Consider the following 23973-nt stretch of genomic DNA (forward strand, 5'->3'; position numbering starts at 1 on the left):
ATATCTCACAACAGTTATATGCACATCCTGGCCACTATGCAAATGAGGAGACTGATGACATCACTCACTCACTATTTCTTTTGTATTTTATTATCTGAAATATGAAATATTCTGATTTTCTTACACATGTCATTTGAAATCGAGCTTTATTCCTCCCTGAACTTGTGGAATTAACATTGTTTAACATTATGTAGTTCAGTCAAGTTTTACATTATTGTCAATTCTGTATAAATTGAAATATTGTATAATTCAAACAATAAAAAACAAAAGAAAAAGTGAGTGATGGACATCATAGACTCTCGCATTTGTATATCACTGAGTTGTGCATATAACTGTTTTGGGAAAAATATGCGAAACTTTAAAATGTCATAACTTTCTTATTTTACATCCGATTTTGATGAAGTTTCCAGTGTTATGCTTGTTGGATTTTTTCTCTATTTATTCAAATCAATATTTTTTGGGGTGGACTTGACCTTTAAACATAGGTAGACCTATTACACATCTGAATAGAAGGATCCTAAATTGTGGATCTTATGGAAATGGGGGGGGGGGGGATATATTCGCGATATCATGTGTTAATCACTTGTAAGTTATGACAGTTTTGTTCTCCTACTAATTCGATTGTAGTGATCAAGAATAGGCACACAATTACTGCTTTCAAGGTCTTACTGAAAAAAATAGTCTTTTAATATTATTTTCAAAATTATTGGTTGATAAAAGCAAATACAATGCGAAAAAAAAATCGGCTTAGCTGCCGGACCCTCGGCATCGGCGTGAACCCTCCCTAGAAATGTTCTAAGCTATAGCTGGATAGGCTTACATGCTTGAAGAGGAGGATTACCCCCCTTTTAGCAATCATCCAACACCTTTTTCTCATGGCGCAGGGGGCGGAGGAGGGCTGTTTCCTCACGAACGCACATGTTTTATTCGTTCTTCACGCTTTATTTAAAACAAAATCTGTATCATAATGAATCATGACGTCACTCTTGACCAGTGTGTACTAAAAAGACTGTGAGTAAAACAAGGCCATCGCTTATCGAATCTAAGATGTATTATGATGTAATTCTCTCACGTTCCTCTTCTTAACAGTTTATTTCTTTCCAGATCACGTTATTCCAATGATATCTTTCTACTTATTTTGTCTTCTTTTCTTTTTCCTTCCTGTTTTTTTTTCCATTCGTTTATTATTTTCTCACTTTCTATTTCTTATTCATTTATTGCTGTTTTCTTTTATTTTCGTCGATTACCCTGTTTTCTCCTTGTTTTATTAAAAAAATTCATTCGTTTCATCTTTCTTTTTAAAATTAATTGTCGTGGTTATTCCCTTCACTGAAAACATTATCTGAGTCCTTTTATTATTCATGGCCAGAGGATCTTCTCCTGGAGTTTTATTTTTGTTATGCATGTATCAATATCGTATTTGAACCTGGTATACTTCACTGAAACTAGAGCCCCTCATTAATTTTCCATGTTTGTAAATGGCTCTCGACATCTTGCCTTCCGTTGTGTTGTTCCCCCCTCCCCTTTCGGTATATTTATTTCTTGTTTTTTTTCCCCCACTTCATGCCATTCTACGAATTTTACTTTTTCTTAATTTCCACCCCTCCCCCCTCTCTCTTTACTCCGTCTCCCCCATCAATTCAACTTTATTTCCCTTTTAAAGTAATTTTTTTCCTTTGAACAGTTGAAAACTTTCTTCTTTGCAAGAAGATAGGTTCATCACATGGGGGCGCTAGACCACTTTACGATTCGATGTCTGTCATAAACTTATTTCGCGTCTTTTTGGACAGATCGAGTTTTAAAAAAAGAAAGAAGATAAAACCTATAAAAATCCATTTGACCTTGTTTTAAATCCTCAAGGGGACTTGGCGGGGGGGGGGGGGGGGGGTCACTGCTAACTCCCTCTGATTTTCTAATTCATTAAAAAGAGAGAATGTTCTGTGTCCCGTTTACCACTCAGAAGCAAAATGTAGGTGGATCAACGGGGGAGGGGTGGCGGCAAGGGGTTACAGCCCCACTTCTATAAATCGATCTGCATACGGTAACTTTGCATTCCAATGGTTACTTATCAATGAAAATCTCGATTTTTATTGGCTGTTGATAAACAACTCAATGTGGTAGCTACCAAAGTTACCGTGGTATTAAATTTTAAGAAACCATGCCCATATATCATACATACAAAGATTGATTACCGTGATACGATTGAACTAAAACATTTTATTTTTGTTTTCATCCAGTAAAGAAATTTGCTTTAAACAGGCAGCACAGAATAAGTACATTGTTTATGTACTTATCTTCAGATTTCGCTTCATTATCAAGGGATTGTCTACAATTACATAATAATACGATTGCAACGTTTTACATAATATTTGTATTTGATACCCTGGTTGGTAAATGTGAGTTATGATTGTATATTCCCGTCAAAACAATATGTTATCTGACCTTATCTGAGAAAGCACAAACTCAAGTTAATAATCCGACATCATTCGACTCTCTATTTTTCAAAACTAGCGCAAATATAAACAAAGATATGCTCCATTGTTTTCTAAAAGTACAGATGTATTTTTTTTTATTGTCGCGCAGTAAACCCTTTTTTGTATAAAAGTCACTTAAATTTCAATGTAAGTTATTTTTTGTTATTTTGTTTATCAGAAGAGACACTGGCGGATCCAGGGGGGGGGGGGGCACAGCCGGCACGTGCCCCTTTTTAAGAAGCAAAATTAAAATTTGTTATGTAAAAATGCCATTAAAACAGAGGTGTTTCTTTTGAAATTGAAGACTTTTTTTTTTTTGCTTGTCCAATTTTACGAAATGTGGAGAGAAGAAAATACGAAGGAGGAAAAGAAGGGGAAAAGGGTAGAAGAAGAGAAAGAATTAAATAAATGATTGACGAAATGGAGGAGGGAATAAATAAAAAAATACAAGCTCGCTTTTCACGCTCTTTGTAAGATATGTATCCTATTCACGAATTCAGCGTAATTATCGTCATCATCATCATCATCATCCTTATCATCATTCCTTCAATTCCTTTCTCGGGTCAATAATTCAAACACTTCAGCTCTCGCTTTGCACTCGCATTACTTGTTTAGTTTTATACGCACCCTGTTCCGTTATCTTGTCAGTTTATGAAATATCTTCGCGCTCGAAATAATTTGATTTTAGCTCGATGTAATTTATGTTTGTGAAAAAAAGCCATTTGTAAACTCCCGTCTACTCCCCAAACAGCATCTGTAAGATAGGCGCCACCACCACCACCATCACTACCACCAACACAATTATCATCACCACTTATCAACACCAACACCACCACTATGACTAGCATCATCGTCACCATCCTCTAAATAGTCTCCATCATCACCATAATCATCGTCATCACCACCATAATGATCAGCATCATCATCACCATTATTACCATCATCATCACTATCGTCACCACCATCATCATCATCAGCATCACCATAATCATCACCATCACCACCATAATCATCGTCATAATCATCACCATAATCATCATCACCATCATCATCTTCATCATCATCATCGGCATAATCATCATCATCACCACCACCATATAACCACATATCATACAATGCGTTTGTGAATAAATTAAAACCCAAGGATCTTATCTTACCAACACTAAAGAAAGAAAAAGAGACACAAAGGTATCTTGAGAAGAGATGTCTAAATCAGACATTCAAATTTAATTTTGGTAGACAAATTAGCCGAGCTCACCTAACAAAAGAATCACATAATTTCTCTTCACTTAACTACAAGAAATTGAAATCCATTCATCATAATTGATGCAATATTTAAACATTTTACACACACAAATACATAATACACACACAACAAAACAAAACTCACTTGTAGAGAAGGGAAATCACATTTTACAATGAAATCAATTGAGTCAATTATTCAATAAAATTGTCATTAATTAAAATTGAAGAATTTTTCAAATGTTTAGATCCCCATATCCCTTGCGAGTCTCATGTCTATATCTACACAATATTCTATCCATAAAATGTACACACATAAAACCAGCTCCCAACCTGTTCATAATACATATATACAGCATTTTTTCAATCATTTCATTAAAAATTGACAAAAATTTCTCTAAAATCTGCTGGCTTTTCAAAAGCCCAGCAGTTGATTGTAAAATTCCAGTTGAAAAAATTTCAAATAGTTTACTGAAAGAATCTCAGTGATATCACAATATTGAACTAATCAAAACTTTACAGATATATACAATTTTAAGAAACACTTTACAAGCGAATTTTGCACATTGATAATAAGTTGAACACACGCATTGCTAAACTAACAGATTATCCCCTTTCCTGGGGTGAAATTCTCATAATTTTTATTCTGGGTAGATAAATCAAGTCCAGTCTCGCTGTTTCATGATTTTAATTCATCCTTGGTAACTCTTTGATTAAAAAAAATGTACTATCTATTAATCTTAAATATTTGGATCATCAAATGTTAAAGAAATAAACATTTCTATGGGGTCTCCAGAAACTTGAGTGTACAACTGATTATAGAGAGTGGGCCTTATATAACTCACAGAAATAACAGATCACTGCACAACAATATAAATAAGATGGCTGAATAATAATAAATACTCAGAAAATATTCAAGAAAATAATTGAAAGCACTACAATGTTTGTTGAAATTATCATTTTCCAATAGATCAAGGCCAAAGGGGTTGTTTCACGAATTGTATTAAATTGTAAATTTGCAATATTTGAAATGTATAGGTAATTGCAAATTTAAAAAGAGAGGTTTTATTGAATAATAAAAATTTTATAAACATTTTCAGATTTCTGAGTGATTGAATTTGACAGGATTAACCATTTATCGATATTTAAAAAAAATTGGTCATAATCCTGACTATTTGGACCATATAAATGCTTGTTGCTATGACAGGCAAACATCAACATAAAGTTTCAGCTAGTGAGGTTCAAACTTGCTTCAAACATTCCAAAAAATGGGGCACTTCCAGGAGTCAACTGCAGAGCAGCAATGCCCCTATGTTATCTGATACTGACCAATATTCATTCTCTCTTTATCTTATTAACATTCTAATTTTTTGTCAAACTTTCTTGGCATTTCTCCTTTTGATATAAATGACCATTTTAAAGAAAACTATTCATAAGGACACAAATCAATATTTCATTTTTCAATTCCATAAAGTACGGAGCAGCAGCATTTTCAATATATTTAAAAATGTAGACACAAAACTGAAAACGAAGATAAAAAACTAAAATGAACTTGGAACTAACGTTTTCTTAAAAAAAAAGTGAGAAAAGAAAAGGAATTGAAGTTGAGAAGTAGGTGTGAACAAACATTATGAAACGCTGACCGATCGGGACAATAAATGAACCTGCAGATGACTTGAGTCTCTAGAAATTATGACGATCTCTGTCATGAGATGTACTGTGCGTCCCACAAAAAAAGGAAACCTTGTTTTCAGAAACAGACTTCACAATTACAAAATGTGTTTTTACTATAAATTTGATACTTATGGTAAGAGTGGAATTTGCTCTTTGAGACCAAAAGCTTTAGTAGCAAATATTTTGTGTGAAGTGTTTATCTCATATTATTAATGATGTAAATGAAATATCATAATTCATTTTCCTTTGGGATTCCCGGTTTCCTTTTCTTTTCTGGGACGCAGTGTATCTTACCAAAAGCACTATGGCATGATCGAGGTATATGTACTCTAATTTATATATGGGAAATCACAATACATGCGCACACATTTCAGCTTCCTTAATATCATTTAAAACACTCAAATGATACACTTGAGCGTGTAATGAAATACTTTGGAAAATAAACTTGCATTGCCAGCACTTATCCAACACATAAACATATTCATACAATACAGCTTTATTGTACAATTAAAAATTCCTATGCATATAAAAAAAAAATCTTAATTCACAGATCATTAGGAATTTCAGATTTCATGATATCAATTACGTATCTGTGATTTTCTCAGAAATATATATTGATTCTATATTTGTAATCTTTTATACAATTTATTTTTTGGTCCAGTTCTAGTTGATGCTAGAAAGCATGTCATTAAAAATCACGATCATGGTCTAAATAGAGAGTGCATGTACTCTTTGAATATTGCACCCAGGGACAAATACATACGATTGTTCATTTATCATATTGTCAGGGACAAATAATATTTATTTCTTATACAATTGCATATGGAGGACTTATGCATACATTTTCTGCATAGACACGACACTCACAAAGTAAGATACATGGAACATGATCATATCCCGATTTGAATGACGGGAATTACTGAATCAAATAGTTAAAAATGCCAGGACCCTGTTAACACAAGAGTTGATGATTGATCACATGACTGATTGCATTGATCATTATATGCAATCAAATGTACAAGTCAATTGTAGAATCAATCGCTAAGTTTTGTGTTACAGGGCTCTGGTCTTGATTTCAGTTGAAAGCCTTAAGATACAACCTGAGCTTGAATTCTTTTATCAAACCCATTTTTGATAGGGCCCGGTGACAGTAGGGAAAGCATACGAGGCCAAAGTAATCGTCGTATTGGTGGAAGGAGTGACTGCACATTTTGTGGGGATCTGGGACTTGTCAGCCTCCGACTTCTTCTTCTTGGCCGATTCCTTATTAGCATCGTCTGTTGAAGCTGGTCGTTTCTTCTTACCCTTCCCGCTGGGTGAGTCACTGTTCTCTTGTTCCAGAGACCGTGCAGCCATCTTCTTCTCGTAGAGTTCCAAACCATGGTTCTTATACGTCATCCTCTTGTGCTGATAGAAGACGAGACTGATGCGGGTTGGCCGCTGCCTGCAGGGGTTGAGGATTGATGTCGTAGCATGCAGTTCTCGCTTGGCACACTCAAAGAGAACAGAGCCATGGGTTAGGGCGATGGCAACCCCGCCAATGGTTGGGTCCTCGAAGCACTTATCGCTGTCAGAGAAATATTCCTCCTCGGTACGTGCTGGTGGCGGCGTGTTGGCTGGGTCCTGAAGACTTGGTATCGGCAAGGTTGGTTTGATGTCTTTGCCTTCATGAGGTGTCAGTCTCTCAGGGTGCGTTGCCTGGTGGAAATGATGGGGTTCTGATTTGACTTTGGACGACTTTCCCTCAGATTTATGGTGGTGGACTGGCTTGGAACTAGGAGTGTCATCCCTGAAGATGTAAGGGTCTCTCGGGTCACCAGGTCTGATGGATTTGTCTACGGATGGAGAGTAGGCAGGTGACTTCTGAGGGGTGCGTGATTCTGGAGGGCGAGAACTACTGTTGGTGCCGTGGTGATGACCTCCAGAGGTGGACTCTTTCTTGGGACTGTCTTGGAATATTGGAGGCCTCCAGATACCATCTTTGTGTGAGTGGGAGGAGGGAAGGTGCGGCTGAGCAGATGATGCTGAAGATGGTGTTGCTGAAGATGATGAGGTTGGATGGTGGGATTGACTAGTGTGAGGGTGATGGGGATCCGGACGGACACCATTCAAGGTAGGAGAAGGAAACTTTGAGGCATCGCTTGGATGGTGAGACCCTTCACGGCCTGCTTCCCTTCCTTGAGGTGACGTCAAGTGAGGACTCAGGTATGGACTGTAGAAGCCTTCTAGTCGAGGATTGTTCAGCATAGCTGGATCTGGCTTGATGTCAGCTCCATACTGCGCAGCAAGATGCATGTAAGGATTTGATGATGATCCTCCATAGGGATCCTGGCCAAATGGAGCCATGAATCTTGCAAGGGCTGCAGGATTATTCTGAAGCTGCTCTCGAAGCATGATGTCTGCCATTGCAGGGTGGATGTACCCGGGGGATAGGAAGCGAGCATAATGAGCATACATGTGGGCCAGCTCGGGAGGTATTGAACCACCTGGTGTAAGCATGTCACGATGCAGTCCATTCATCATCATAAGAGCATGATGAGATTCAGGTCGTAATCCCCCAACCAACCCTGGAGGTATCTCCATCCCTGGCCATTGAGCTCTCAATGCCTCCAAGCTTTGCTGATAGTGTGGCCACATCTGCATCGTCTGGGGATTCATATGCGGGGGTACAGGCTGCTCAACCTTAGGTATCCCATGACCACCACTAACATCCTTCTGAGACGATGATGCTGCTGCTGCTGCTGCAGCAGCCGCCGCCCTCTTCTCGTGTTCCCTCTCTCTCTCCCGTTCACGTTCCTTTTCCCTTTCCTTCTCCTTCTCCCGTTCTCGTTCCCTCTCCAGTTCTCTCTGAGCCTGAGCAGCTGCAGCAGAAGCAGCTTTGGCTCTTCCTGGACTGGAGTTACTGCTTGAGGAGTTCCTAGATTTCATGGCACCCTTTGGCACCACAGGGTCTCCACCATGCACTCTGATCTTGTGGCGATAGTGGGTGAGTACCTCTATAGATCCGTTGCGGACCTTGTTCTGCTGACCCTCCGCTGTGCCAAACTCATCCGTGCTGTCAAGGTAGTAGAGAGGTAAGACATGGAGTTGTTCATCACCAGGAGCAGGACGTTTATTCCGTATGTCATCTTTCGTTAACGTCACCACCTGCAATGATAAAAAAAAATATTTTTTAAAAACATCTCAGCAATTAACGCATTTTCTACGAGAATGATTTTGCAGATTTTATTCATACATATAAACACTTGGGTGGTTATTACTTTGGATTCTGTTTGAACTCATTAAATATTACTAAAACAACTGGCATTCATTTATGAGATCTGATATCTTAAACTATTAAAAACCTCAAAGACAATAAAATAATAATATGTCCATTAATATAGCGCATTTACTATGTTCATATACTCAACTGCACTTTGATACTTGGTATCATATTATTACCCCGGCTGTAGCTGAGCTGCCATATTAATAGCACTAAAGCGTTCAAGGAATAAATCCTACTGGGTCCCCATTCACCTTATCTGGGTCGAGTGCAGCACAATGTGGATAAATTTCTTGCTTAAGGAAATTACGTCATGGCTGGGATTCGAATCCACGACCGTTTCCTAGACCGGAGACTAATCCACTGGGCCACAGCGCTCCACTCATTGTGGGTTTTCTGCCAGGTGGTCTCATAGTTCATAATTTTTTCTTATTGCTAATTTTTTTTCCTGTTCTTTTGATAAACCAATCGCACCTTCATCTACGTTAATTCCGAAAGGTTTCAGAAAGAAAACACTTTACTTCCGTCAGAGATATTTGAAACTTGATATTGAGAACTTACCACAGTACAGCCGTTGTTCATGTTATGTTGGTCTTTATGGGCATGGGCACAGAAGTCCATACAGGCAGTCACTCCAGCGAACGGTCTCCCAGCTTCCTTGCCTAGCCTACACTCATTGGCCTCTTCCTCAAAAGCAATCTGATTGTTGAATGATTCAGGAGCAAGACGCTTGTAGAGAGGACCAAGGTCCGTGGCCAGGTTCTGGAAGCGGTCTGACAGTATGTCCTCCTGAAGGGGTTAGTGAAAGTAATGGAATTTTTGCATAAATCTTGCAGAGACGCCAATCTTATCAATAGCATTATATATTGAGGGATGAAAGATTATTTTTTGTGTATTTTTTTCCCTTGATACAACAAACCTGTGTAACAGACACAATTTGTGGAAAACAGAAATTTCCAAGGATGTGTAGCAGTTTTCACAAATCAAATACAATGTACTGCAAACAGCTACGTGTAGGAGTGTTGGCAACTTAGTAGATCTGAACTTTCAGAAACCTTAGCTACAATAAATGGATATATTTTGTCTTGCCAAACTCAAGACAGCTTTCAAAAATGTTGCCATCCCTGGAAAAGTATCCATATTACCCTTTGTTTCAATATCACTTATGAAATTTATGCATGTTTCAAATTTATCTTTACGTTTCTAAAACAATACCAGTTCAAGAGAGTGAAGTAAACTTTAGTACAATATATTAAAGTTTTATTTCAATATTAATATGTCCAATCCGTCATCTTTGCAGTAACGTATCCAAGTATAGCATCACTCTTGAAGATTTTTTCTCAAAACTGACCTGGTGGGTGTTTCATAAAGTTTTTTTTTTACATTATGAATGACTACGCACAACTGGTTACCCTTTCTTGTGCTACATGGTAATCCCACTGTCACTGACTTAGCACCTAAGAACATATTCCAGTTGTGTGTAAAGTCATGTGTAACTTGACAAACAGTAGGGTTGTAGGTCAATCCATATTTGGACATGCATGATAGGAGTGTTCTCAGACTCGGTTCAGTAGCTACGACTGCACTTACCACTTCTGGGTTGGATTCTAGGAGCTTGAATTTCCTTGGTGTCCTGCTTCGAGCAAACTTACAGGTGTTATAGTACATGGACCAAGAACAGCCAAAGGTGAAGGATGCCCCGCAGGAATCTGGACTAAACCCTTGACAAGCACAGGTTTTACTAAACAGAGCAAAATCAAAATATGACAAATGTTATTCACATTCACATTCACTATTTCAAATTCAAATGAATTACACATAAAAAAATCACAAAAATTCTCTCTCATTTTGTTGCAAAAGCAATCAAACTTGTAACTCGATAACATATTGAGAAGGAATCGGCTGCCATATTGATGCATGTGATAAGATTGCATTCCCTTTGAAAAATACAATGTGGCCTCACTGGCCGATTTTGTTGAAGTAAAGGACTGGGATTTTTCAAATGGTCTTCACTTGTGGATTCTCCATAGAAATCAAACTTCATAACCTCAACCTTCTCAGAAAGTTGATGGTAATTCCAAACACATCATTTCTGTGCCATCACGAATTCAAAACTCTACAAATTCATATTCTTATGCTTCTTTGGTGGACTCATGCCAAACCCTGGTTAATAATAAATGTATATTTCTGCTTTTACTTAAAGAAACAATGACCCCGTTCTCATTACGCTTTCTAAAACTAGTTTACTGGAAACTGGTTCAGGAAACCAGTTTGGAAGATCGCTTTGCTAGCGTCCCCATTTGATCACCCGTAAGTGTTTGCTAGCGTCCCCATTTCATCACCCGAAAGTGGTTTTCAAAATCACTTCACGTAAAGAGATCTTGTTGCTATGGGAAAAAATCTCAGTAGGGTGACACGTTTCGCGCCAAATTCAAAACCGCAGCGTAGACATTCTACACAGTATGAGGAGTAGCGCGCTCAAAATGTGCGAAGATCACTTCCCGAAAACAGTTGTGTCCTCACTTTTGCTAAAACCAGTTTAACGAGGCAGAGCGATCTTGAAAACTAATTCGCGAGGTGGTTTTATGAACTGGTTTGGAAGATTGCTTCCAAGACCGCTTCGACCTCCTCATTACATGCTAAACTAGTTTCCAGTAAACTAGATTTGTTTTAAGACGGTGTCTTGATGTGACAGTGAATTTTTCCTTTGATACTCACTCTTCATTAGTCCCACATCTCCTTACAGTCGGGATAGCTCCGTTGGGCAGCGTCGTTCGTAGCATCTCATACGTGTCGTCTGCTACGTAGCCGTCAACCCCTTCCCAAGCGACGATGGCAATGATGATGTACGATGTGTCACAACGATGACCAGGTCGATGTCGAACCAGGACAAGGATCTTTTCATCCAACGATGACCTTCGGATGATCTGGAAGAAATGGTAGCATAAAGTGGTTGTGATATGGCTTGGATGATAAAGCAAAAAGATACATGGGGTGAGGATGGTGTATCCTCCAAGTACCAAAAAAATCCCCCCCCCCAAAAAAAAAGAAGAAGAAAAGGTAGTTTAGTATGAATAGAAAAGGGAAATATAGCTCCTACTGAGAGCTATATCCTTTTCTTTCCACGCTGGACTAGATAGAATGATTAGTTAAAAAAGACGACATATACTTGATATTACATATCTTGTAAGCCCTCACCTTCCCCTCTTACAAATTTAAAACCAACTTACATGTGGTCATTTTCAAACGTGAGTGACACGACAATCGGAGAGGGTTAAGGGCTCATATCTTTAAACTTAAAGGTTATGAATCAATCATGACTACTTTATTATATACAATGTAGGACTGGCATGGGCCACTACCAGTTTGATTTGAATTCTACAATTTGTTTAGTAGATATGATTGAAAAATGGTGCGTGAGTGACACGACAAATTTTGGACATGGGTTTCTGACCATTATCACTTATGATTGGATTCGTGCCCAAGTAGCTGTCCAGGAGTACTGTGAGTACCCATACATGTACGTAAATAGTGTATCTATCTAACACATATAGTCAGGATCAATCAAACCTTTTCTATGGAAAATAGTGCCCTCTTATATACCGTGAGTGACACGACATCCAAAACGTGAGTGACACGACAAGTGCAAAAATACAACATTTATCTCAACAACGAAAGTATTTTTGGCATGATGTACAAGAGTTAAATCCCATCAACCAAAAAACAAGCTTAATTGCATAACAACTGCCTTCTTCAAAGTTGATAATATGTCATCCTGATGGTTTATTCTTGGTTTATGGTCATATTTGCTCATCAACTCACCTTCCCTATACCATACAGCATCATTGTCACACTCATGCTTCTACCACTCTCCTCTTTTTTGGAGGAGGCACTTGAAGAAGGTGTTATGTGGTCTTGGATCAACTCATCTTTTTGTGCCCTGATGTCATTCAAAACTTTAACTCTTTCTCCCTATCTGTATATGATAGTTTATGGGTTTACAATTCAGCATCCACAACTGATGGAATAATTTTTCCTTGTAAGAAAGGGGGTATTCTCAATAGTCACTCGCATCATCTGACATGTTCTGGTAGCCAATGATACCATGTACGACTCCTTTTTCTTGAAATATTGGATTACAATATTATCCTCCTAATATTTTAGACATTGTCCGAATAGGACTTGGCAGCTTCAGTGTCTTTTTTCGTACACTGTACCAAACCACAGTTACTTGGCTGCACACTTCAGATGGACTATTAGCAAATCCTTGAGGATCAAGTTCAACTCATCAAGCATTGGTTTTCTCCTGAACACTGCTTGTATGTGGACCCTCCAAATGCACTGTACCGAAATTCAGAGCTATGATTTTCAGCAGGAATCTTGCAAGCAGCTTTTCATTGCTAATTATCATATTTGATAATAAACCAAACCACAAGTAATACATGGAAAGCCATGAGGTGAAAGACGCATAGTCAGTACCTGATTCTTGCAAAAAGCCACAGCACAGTCTGTTGGTATTACCTACAACTACAAGTCATTAGCCTTTTCTTTGTTGAGCCCTTGGATGTTGCACTGAAATTCAATTCAGCATCCCCAACCATCAAATAACTCCCCCTATACCTCCATAGTTTTTTATTCACGAGGTCCAGCTCAACCAGGGTATCCCCCCAAAAAAATTGATCTAAATGAAAACACGGCAACTCACCAAAGTTGCTAAAATGCAAATTCGGTCTTGGTTGGGACTTGTTGGGACCTACATATAATAATTTACTTTATCATTTTGTTGTGTGTATTAATGCAAACCTGCTCTGAACCCACATCGACCCGCTCACAGTAGTTTGCTGTTCAGACCCTAGTTCATCACTAGTGGTATGAATGATGGCCGAACAAAGAATGATTTTGAACCAGGCATGTAGCAAGAAATATCCAAAATGCTCTTTCAAATCTCATTACATTCTCACCTGAGATGTTCTTGCAAAAACATTTGTTTATTTCATGTCCTTGAATACAAGCCTTGTAGCAAAAAAGGTTAATTTTAATTAATTAATTAGAGGGAAAAGAGTTTTTTCTGATTTTAAAAGAATATGTGGTGTTCACGGAGATCTCTTCATACACTTTCTACCATTAGAATATTTTATCTATTTCTGCAAATTTCAAAATAAGATCCCTGACCTTACTAGCTTTAAACCCTTTCTTAATTAGTAAGACAAAGAGATAACATTGCTATTAAAAGAGTGAACTTTCTGCTCATTTCCGTAAATGGGGACAGAGAATGTTCAAGTCATACCTGTATGACGTGAACCATCACCAACTCTTTATAATGCATTGTTAATATATTCATTACTATGTATAGTGGTTTTTCTCTTGATATCATAATTTTGTGTTGATTGATTATGTTGTTATATTCTTAATCTCAGTACATCATCAAAATATGAATTAGGATAAGAGTCTTCACACGAATGGAAAGTTGTCAGGATTTTTGAAACCAAGGAAACCATGGAGAGGAAAGAAAATAGATGAACTCAACGTCAAATTCAATATTTCCATTGATAGGGGAGAAGTTGGGAAAATGGAAAAAATATGAGCCTTACACAGGCCTAAATGGTGTCAGGAACACCACTTTGACTCCATCCCTGAATTTATCTAGTAAAATTCTTTAAAAATTATTCGATGTCCTTTTTTATACACAATATGAGACCGTGAGTGACACGACATTTCGTGAGTGACACGACATTGTGAGTGACACGACACAACTTTAACAATTAATTTTAGCTTAACCTTAACACATTGGAGCAAGTTACTTTATATACAATAAGGTATGGGAAAACTGTATTTGCTCCTGTACTGGGATAAATTAATTTTCAGAATACACAGCTCTAGAAAACTTTTTGTCTTTAAAACGTGAGTGACACGACAACCAGTTTTGAAAACTTTAAAGATCTACTTTCTTCAGAAAAACACTTCAGATAATTTGTTTTTGTTATTTAGGAGTTAGATACAATACAGAGCTTCTATCTTGCCAACAAATATGATTCCAATACAAATTTTATATTGTGATAGGCAATATGTGAATTTTAATGCAAAAATCAACATTTTGTAACATTAAATTTCCCTTGCACTAAATTTGCTGTATTTCAAGACACAATGAGTAATTTTATGTAACTGAAATGAAAAAACATACTTTGAGATGTCTAGTTTCAAAAACCATTGAAGCCTACTAATTTCTAGCAAGTTTTAATTTTCACCCCCATGTCCACTTTTGTTTGAAAATGACCATGTACATACAACAAAATAGAATGAGCCATGATGGCAGTGATTAAGCTGTGTACTGACTCTCTTTAATAAAAAGAAATCATTGAATTATGATAATATAATTGCTGACTGTTCACTCTCACTTTCACTACGCTTATATTCTCAGCATTATCTTATTCATCTATCAGGCATTTCGTCTGCTTCAGGTACAGATCACATCAGGGTTCTGTTACACAAAGCATTACGATTGAACATGAGGATGATTTCTGCAACTGATTACATTAAACTATGTGCAATCAATTGCATATATCAGCACTATGATCAATCGCTGACCTTTGTGATAAGGGACCCTAAGATGGGAAGTAAACCGGGTACCTAGCTCAGATCCAGTAAGGACAATCCCTACAGGAGGATGTAACCAATCATTTCCCCATTTCATAAATCCTGTCTGGTTATCATATCCCTGGCTCACTAGGTGATCATAGTGGGGTTAGTAGGATCTAATCTCCAGAGACAACTGGGGAGTGTTCCATGATTTTAACTTGCGACTGTGATAAGCTACTAAAATCCTTGCATTCGATTGGTTAAGAAAGTAGATTCGTCAGAATCACAGAGAAGAGGTGTCATGAAACGCTGCCCCTAACTGCAGTCCTTCTGAACATCAAAGGGAATGAGTCCTAACCATCAAAACCTGATTTTTGAATGAGCCAATATTCAAGAGTACATATTACAGCTCTCGTGTTTCCAGAATGGCATTCCATAACAGTTGTCAGATCTTGACAATTTCACTGAAATCCTCGGTTTTAACTGACCAGGAAGCACTGGTCTATGACTCTTACTAATCATGAATTTTACCTGGTTTTCAAGTGTCTGCACACCTCACAATACCTAATGATTGTGAAAAGAAAATTTTCTCATGAATGGGGGGGGGGGGGATTCATCTACTCTGCTGCGCAAACCCTTCACTCGAGGTAAGGGGTCTGAATGCAAAGCCTACAATGACTTGTGTATTGAAGCCCTGAAAATTCTATACGTGCTAGCCTTTGTGAAGACCCATTTGTTGATCACAGTATCAATCAGGGTCTGTATAGCAGAGTACGTTTCATCAGCAATCGTAGTCTGAAAAGTTGTAGGACCCGGTGGGTGTTTCATAAAGCCGTTCGTAAGTTAAGAGCGACTTTAAGAACGACTGGTGATCCTTTCTTGTGGTAAATGGTATATTCATTGGCGATGGTTTAGCGCGTAAGAAAGGACCACCAATTGTTCTTAAAGTCGCTCTTAACTTACGAACGGCTTTATGAAACGGCCCCCTGGCAACTTTCCTTGACTGAGAAGCACCGTTATTATGGTAGCTTTGACTTACCCACTTTGCAATGGGGCATCCCGTTGAGCTCTTTCCTTCCTTGCCGGAGTACACCACCTTCTCTATCCTCACCTGACTACCCTGGAAACCACTCCTGGAAGAGTGAAATCAAAAGAAAGAGTTGCAATCAATTGCTAGTAGGCAATATCCAATCAAAACTATTGTTTTCAACTTACGATTGATCCCGAGGCTTTGTGTTACTTGGGCGTACTGTGGATCTATTCACACACAGCATGTGTTTCACCTTTCCAACATTGCACATTGCTTGTAACACTATCAGATGTTTTACATCACTAACTTACTTTTTAAAGAAAGCACACTGCCTGACAGAGTGAAGCTTTTCCAAACCACTAAATCAAAGTCGATAAAAATTACACATTGATTCTAGAATAAAAGAAGATTTTTGTCGTTAGTTTACATGGATAAAATAACCCATGACATACTGCAAGCCCTATTATGAAAATGTGATTTGTCAATAGCTTTTACAAGTTAGCCAACAAAAAAGTGTTTTTGGTCGGGCCCATATTCCGTTGACTTTGTACATATGTTTCTGAGTTTGTTATGGCATATCTGAACAGGCCTGAAATTTGTTGTGCCATATCTGAACAGGGCTCATTGCAATATGGTGACCTTGACAGGAAGCTAGAATTATAACAAACATTTCCTGCAGAAAACCCCCCCCCCAAAACTGCTAAGATAAATCAAACAGGCTTTGTTTCAATCATGGGAAATAACAAGTTTGACTGCATTTAAAGATGATGCAAATGTATATATACTTTTTTATTAATTATCAGAGAAAAATAGTGATGATTGCACTTATTTATTAAATCAAGTCATCCATTCATTAATTCATCAAGTTTTCCAATTACATAACTTTTATCTTGTACTCATATTTCCTAGAATTATTCAATTATTTAAATTTTAGTTTTAATAATCAATCAATTTATTCATTCATTCATTTTTTTAGGAGGGAGGCCATGATGAATCATGTTTCCTAGACGACTTGAAATTTATTTGCTGGACGTAATATAAAAGTTGTCTATATTATATATCAAATTTTTATTTTATATAGATTCCGTGTAGATGATCGAAACTGATACTAATTCTAAATGTCGGATATATGCTAAGTGAGATATCTCAAGATCCTTCAGGCATATTGCATGTCATATCATGTCATGTGTAAAACCTCATTCTCTACTGGGGGGAATGACAGCATTCATATATCCTCCGACCACAGAAGATAGCCAAAAATATCCCCGCACAGGAAAGGAAGAAATATGAGTGATCTACAAGCAAGGGTATTTTAAAATAGGATCTTTGCTACTGAAGAAATGAGGGAGAAAGAAAGAGAGAGAGAGAGAGACAGGGAGAAGAGAGAGGGGACAAGGAAGACATGAGGAAGAAATATTTAATAATATAAGCAGTGAAGACACACGTTTACAAATAGGAAAAGAAAATTATTACAGGGCAAAAGAAAATGAAATGAATAAATTAATAATATTGATAACTGAACTGATAACAGGAAAACAAATTAGTAGTTATGGATTTTCAAAGGTTGCATATTTGATTGTAAATTGAAGGACATTAAAAATAGGGTATTAATTTGACTGGAAAAATTCAATAAGAGATAATAAAACAGAGAGAGAGAGAGAGCAAAGTAATAAGAGAGAGGTTAAGGTGAGAAAAGAAGACAAAGACAATGCAAGAGCAAGTTCTGAAGAGAGAAAAAACAAGACCAACAAAATAGAAATAGGGGGAAAAGAAATGAAGCACCTTATTTTAAAAGGCTTTAATGACATGGAACTAGGAAAGAAAATGGGACAAGCAAAGAGATAAGGGCGTCAAAACTAACCATGAGTGAGAAAAAAATAGAACAAACTTTATGTATGAGGCAGTAGCTTGGTTACAAGCCAATCGAGAGTAGTGCAACGAGGGGCCGCCGCTGAGAGAATTGGGTGAGTTTTTTTTATGAATGACGCAGGCTCGCTAGCAAGGAGGAAGCGTAATTCTGCGGTTGATACCCCCAGCGAGGGATACTCTTGACGGGAGGTTATGTTACCCCTTGTGTGATATGATGTTATTGGAGAACGTCAGATTTCATGGTTCGTGCTACTATGTTATGGTGTGTACTTGAGGATAAGGGAATCCGTTTCAATGCTATGTATGTATACGATCAAGAGTCAATACACTCTTAATGCATGATATTACCTTTCAGTTATCATTCCAATTGACCGATCATTAATCAATTTCTACGAACTTGCCTTCCATGGGTTATTTTTGAGCAACAACAGACATGGTTGATTAACGAAGAGAGAGAGAGAGAGAGGGAAAGAGAACTGGCTTTGATTTGAAATTGTGTCCGACTGTCTGTACTAAAATGAGGTATGAATACAGTCTGGGAAATAATTATTAGACCACTTTCCAGACTTAGCTCCAATACAATATGGTCTAATAAGTACTGACCAAGCTGTATTTAATGTATGGAGCATCCAAATCCTTTAAAAGGATACTATATCTCACCAACTACACTAACGGTAATATGACCAGGGTGCTACATAACTGTTTAGAAGCGCTTGCCCGGTTGGGCAAGTAAATTTTTAAATAGTTGGAATATACTTGCCCAAAAATCTATTTCACTTGCCCGAAAAAATCCTTGAAAAAAAAGGTTTTACCTCTTCAAAAGAAAGTTTTGCGCTTTATCATCAACCATTGACCCTTTTACATCTTTTGACATGATCTGATCTACCTTGTTATTGCATTTATTTTTCCAAATTGATTTTATCTTGCCTGCCATGACCAAAATCAGGGTCAATATCATAGCATATCGACCCTAATTTTGGTCATTCTACTGTGAGAATTTTGCTTTCTACTGTGTGAATTTTGCTTGTTCAATTCGGGCAAGTAATTTTGGTCTTTAATTCAAAACACTTGCCTGACTCTAACTTTTACTTGCCCCGGACAATCAGGCAAGTGCTTATGTAGCACCCTGATATGACTCTCACATACCTTTTCTCAACAAGCTCCCTGATGGCTGGTAGGTTAGGACCAGTTCCCAGATGGGTGTAGTATGGTGCCTCGTCCATGTCATTCTCTGCAATGAAAACATAAAAAGTTCCATGAAATTAAGAGACAAGTTTGCATCCATGTACAGTAGACTCTGCATACGTCAAATAAGTCAACTCAAAGTATTACTTCAGACCAATATATGCAAAACATGTCTTCTTTCATAAATATTAAACTCAAATTTCACCCAAGTTGAAGAGATTTATATGGTCCCAAGGGATTTGACTGAGTTGGAGTTACATGTAAAAGAAAGCAATGACAAGCAGAATCTGAATCTACACTAATTAGAATGACCAGCTACATTACTTATTAATTATGGGAAGACAATCATTCCCTCTTCATTTTGAGGAATTGAAAATCAAAATATTGAAAACATATCAAAGTATGTGCAACTCTCACCCACTCTTAAGTAAATATTTTGAAAAATGTATATAAACGGTATTTCTTCGTAATTCAATTTTACACTGACAATAAACTGGCTGATTGCATGACATCATTTAAGTGGTTGGGTTAAAGCATACAAATGTGGATGGAAATCCCTAAAATCAATAACATACATGTACTTCTCTTGGGGGATATTGGCTCATCCAACACTACTTAATAAACCAAGAAGACTTGTATGGATTAATGAAGGTCTTTTTTTATGATTTGTATTTACCTAGGCAACCACAATTTGGTGCCTCGATGCGAGCATCTTCTGAGAGTAACTGCATGTGCTTCATCTCTGGCGTTTCCACGGCTGGTTTTTCTGTTGATCTGGGTGGCGTTTGGAGACCTTTCTCCAACTTCTGTCTCTCCATCAGGGAGTCTACAGTGGGTGGGGTCGGATGCAAGGTGGTGCCTTTACCGATCCCTTCACCTTTATCCCCTTTGCTACCTTGGATGGCATGGATGGAGCTGGTTGCGTGGGAGCTCATGGAAAGTGCGGTCTTGGCCAGTCCCGACCTACCGTCCGTCTTTTGCACGATGGTCGGTAGCATGATATTGCTGTAGGGGCTTGGGACCTGTCGGGCGAGCTTCTGGACTTCTGCTCGGGCAGCGACTCCATCCGGATGGGCAGGTTCCAGCGGGTTCAAGGGAATCTTTGTTGGGGCAGCTGAGGACGTGATTTCAGATGGGCGGGGGATAGGAGTACTTTTTGATCCAGTGCTCTCTTTCTTAACCGGTTGGGGTAGAGGTGCAAGCATCATGGTGCTCACAGAAGGCTTGGCATGACTGAAAGAATTACCGGCTGTGAATGGTATTGATTTATCAGGTAGTGTAGTACTTAATGAAAGCAAAGACTCTGCAGCATCGACAGGGGAGAGGGATTTCTTATCGGGAGGAGGTACAGGAGTTCCAACCACAACCCCTCCTGGAGGTACGGCTTCTTTCTTTGATGGGGCGTGATTGTTCATTTCAGGTTTATGGGGCATTGAGAGGTGATGAGGATGATGTGGGTAGTTCTTGGGTGGAATGCTTCTGTGTGCTGCTGCAGCAGCTGCAGCAGCAGCCGCAGCAATTTCATGGGGGTCAGCAAGTTTTTGTTGCTGTTGTTGTTGCTGCTGTTGCACCATCTTTTCATAGTAATGTCTTTCAGCCAAATCTCTAGCCATTCCGGGCGGTGTATGAGCTGGTGCTCGAGGCTTACTAACCGAATCAGGAGTTGGTGAGAATGCAGAGAGACCATGTTCCTTGCTCGGTTTGCCCTCCATTCCTTTGGCAGTCTTTGGCATTGGCTCTCCTGGAAGCATCTTGGGTAGTGCTTCCTTCCTGGACAGCTCTTGGCCGATCTTTGGTGTGTCTTCTCCTTTGAGTTGTGGCTGTGCCTGTGGCTGCTGTGGCGGTGGTGGTGGTTGCTGCTGTGCTTGTGGCGGATGCTGAGGAAGGTGGTGGTTTGGTAGGTGGTGGGGATACTGTTCAGAGTAGCCATTCATCATCTGCTGTTGAGATGGTGGGTTGGGTGCTGCAGAGTTCCACTGCATGACTTGACCGTTCTTACCCACCACCTGGTTTGGCGGTGCTCCATCAGAGACTGGTACATTGGGTAGGTACTGTGCCTTTGACATGTCCTGTCCATCAGTGCCTCCCTAAAGTGACAAAGTGATAGAAAGAGAGAAAACACAAATGATATCAAACACTTTGACGATGACCATAAATTATTTGTCATTTAGCAGTATTTCTCATCAAAGCTAGTAGTAAAATAACTTGTAAAGTGAGACCACCGGATAAAGGCTACAAAGACCACTTCCATATATAGGGTTGACTGTATATTCCTTAAATCACTGCAAAATTTTGATCTTCATAAATGAACTCATTAAAGAGGGTAAGGGTGATCCTTAATACTAAGCATGAATAATGCTGTCTTCTTCAACCTAAAACAATCATTTGATAGTTTTTTTTACTATTCACGTTTCTTTACATGCACGACTTCATCCATCCAAAACTCAAAATGACTTTGTATTTAATAGCAAGGCACACATTTGTACAACAGCTAACTCGTACTTGAAAGATTTAGAGAAAGAGAAACACAAAAGGGATCAACGCAACACTACTACGGAAAAAATTGATATGAAGAAGGGAGAACAAACTATACTTTATCAAGAAAAAAAAGTGAGTGTTTTTACTTCAATATTAAATATATCAGTACAAACAATCATACAGCGTACATGAAATCTTTGGGTCTCCCATTTCTACAGAAAAAAATTGATATGAAGAAGAGAAGAACAAACTATACTTCATCAAGAAAAAAGAGTGTTTTTACTTCAATAATACATGTACAATGTATATCCGTACAAACAATTATACAGCGTACATGTAATCTTTGGGTCTCCCATTAGGGATTTTGTACATGTAGATAGACAAAATACAAAGGATATCCCACAGTCTTATAAAATAAGTGATTAATTAATGTACAAAAGTGAAGACCGTCCTCTTGACGACACTTGGATTTTTAATATCCCACCAAAAAACACAAGTATTTTCAAGAGCAAAGAAACAATCATTGGAAAATTTTGATGCATCTTTGAAACAGAGAGGGGTGTTACGGCCCAACCAGGCTTTGGTAGGACAAGTCCACCCCAACACTGAGTGCATAACACTGAAAATTTCATCAAAATCGGATGTAAAATAAGAAAGCTATGACATTTTGAAATTTCGCTTAATTTCACACAACAGTTATATGCACATCCCGGTCGGTATGCAAATGAGGGGACTGATGACATTACCCACTCACTATTTCTTTGGTATTCTATTATATGAAATATTCTGCTTTTCTCCCCCCTTGTCATGTGAAATTGAGTTTTATTCCTGCCTGAACATGTGGAATTAACATTGTTTTAAAATTATTTGGTTCAGTCAAGTTTTACATTCTTGTCAATTCTGTAAAAATTGAAATATTGTATAATTCAAACAATAAAAAACAAAAGAAATTGTGAGTGATGGACATCATCGACTCTCCCATTTGCATATCACTGAGTTGTGCATATATACATGTATAACCGTTTTGTGAAAAATAAGCGGAACTTTAAAATGTCATAACTTTCTTATTTTACATCCGATTTTGATGAAATTTTCAGCTTTATGCTTGTTGGATTTTCCTCTCTTGATTCAAATCAATATTTTTCTGGGGTGGCCTTGACCTATAAGTGATGTCAGTCACATCGGTCAAACTGACTCCAGACTGACTAACACTAAATATTGGTCGAAACCGACCAACGGTGCGACTGCAGCATTAGACTTGAATGGTAGATCTTTTACTCCATGGCCACACACTGTAGCCTGCTGACTGGGACAATGTTTAGCCCTTGTGCGAGAGATTGAACCCTAGGGGTAGGAGACAGACTAGCATACAGATGGCACAAGATCAAGATGGATCATCCCGTACAAAGGTGGGATCAACACACATCTCATTGACGGCTCAGTCCTACCAAGAAACTACATCAAACCCTGGTATATGAACTGTACAGTCTGCCTTTCCAGATGCTACTTCGCAACAGGTAGTTTACAGAAACTATTTTCAGGAAGTTAGCTTGCCTATGGAAAAAAAAACTTATTTCAGGAAATGAACTTGCAACATGAAAGTTATAACTTCACTTTCCTCTTCATAAGTAGACCACGGACCGACCATGCACTAAACATCCATTGGTTGGATAAAATCAAAGAAAAGGTGCACAGGGGCTCAGCAATAAATTGCCCCTAAAATGCCCCCTTTAGCTCTGGAAACCTAATAAAAAGGATCCTTGAATTCACAGAGTCCAAAACAGTAATAAATGAATTGCAATGTACATGTAAAAAAGTTTGGTTGAGCTCAAGAGTATCCCTGGAATTTTTTTTAATAATTCATGGTTGCTGTTTTTTTTGCCAGGATAGAATATTTTTTAATGGAGGTGAATTAAATATGCAAAAAAATAACATGCAAATCTGTTTCGACAAAGAAGAAAAAAATCACAGGACCTTGGTTGCTAACTTGCTATTAGTTTTGCGATTAAACTGAAACAGATAGGCCTAATCATCGAGGTCCGACCAAAACACAACGTATATTTCCAATCCCTACATGTACATGGGTTGTTCCTTACAGATGTTCCTCTCATTGGAATCAGATCACGCTTATAACTTTAGAAATGTGCAGTAATTCATTGCTAAACCAGACATCAATACCTCTC

At 38.1% G+C, this 23973-nt stretch overlaps 1 protein-coding gene across 1 annotated transcript; it reads right to left on the minus strand.

The window, feature by feature from the left end:
- Nucleotides 1-3665: 3665 nt before the first annotated feature.
- On the minus strand, nucleotides 3666-21398 carry LOC135157443 (methylcytosine dioxygenase TET3-like). The gene is made up of 7 exons (XM_064112719.1): nucleotides 19989-21398; nucleotides 19274-19358; nucleotides 16268-16361; nucleotides 11371-11579; nucleotides 10243-10393; nucleotides 9214-9441; nucleotides 3666-8537 (listed from the first exon to the last, which is right to left on the minus strand). The coding sequence occupies exons 1-7, from the start codon at nucleotides 21376-21378 to the stop codon at nucleotides 6510-6512; spliced, it is 4185 nt and encodes a 1394-aa protein (XP_063968789.1). The 5' UTR covers nucleotides 21379-21398; the 3' UTR covers nucleotides 3666-6509.
- Nucleotides 21399-23973: the final 2575 nt, after the last annotated feature.

This window comes from Lytechinus pictus, chromosome 18 (assembly GCF_037042905.1).
Source record: "Lytechinus pictus isolate F3 Inbred chromosome 18, Lp3.0, whole genome shotgun sequence".
NCBI classification, from domain to species: Eukaryota; Metazoa; Echinodermata; class Echinoidea; order Temnopleuroida; family Toxopneustidae; genus Lytechinus; species Lytechinus pictus.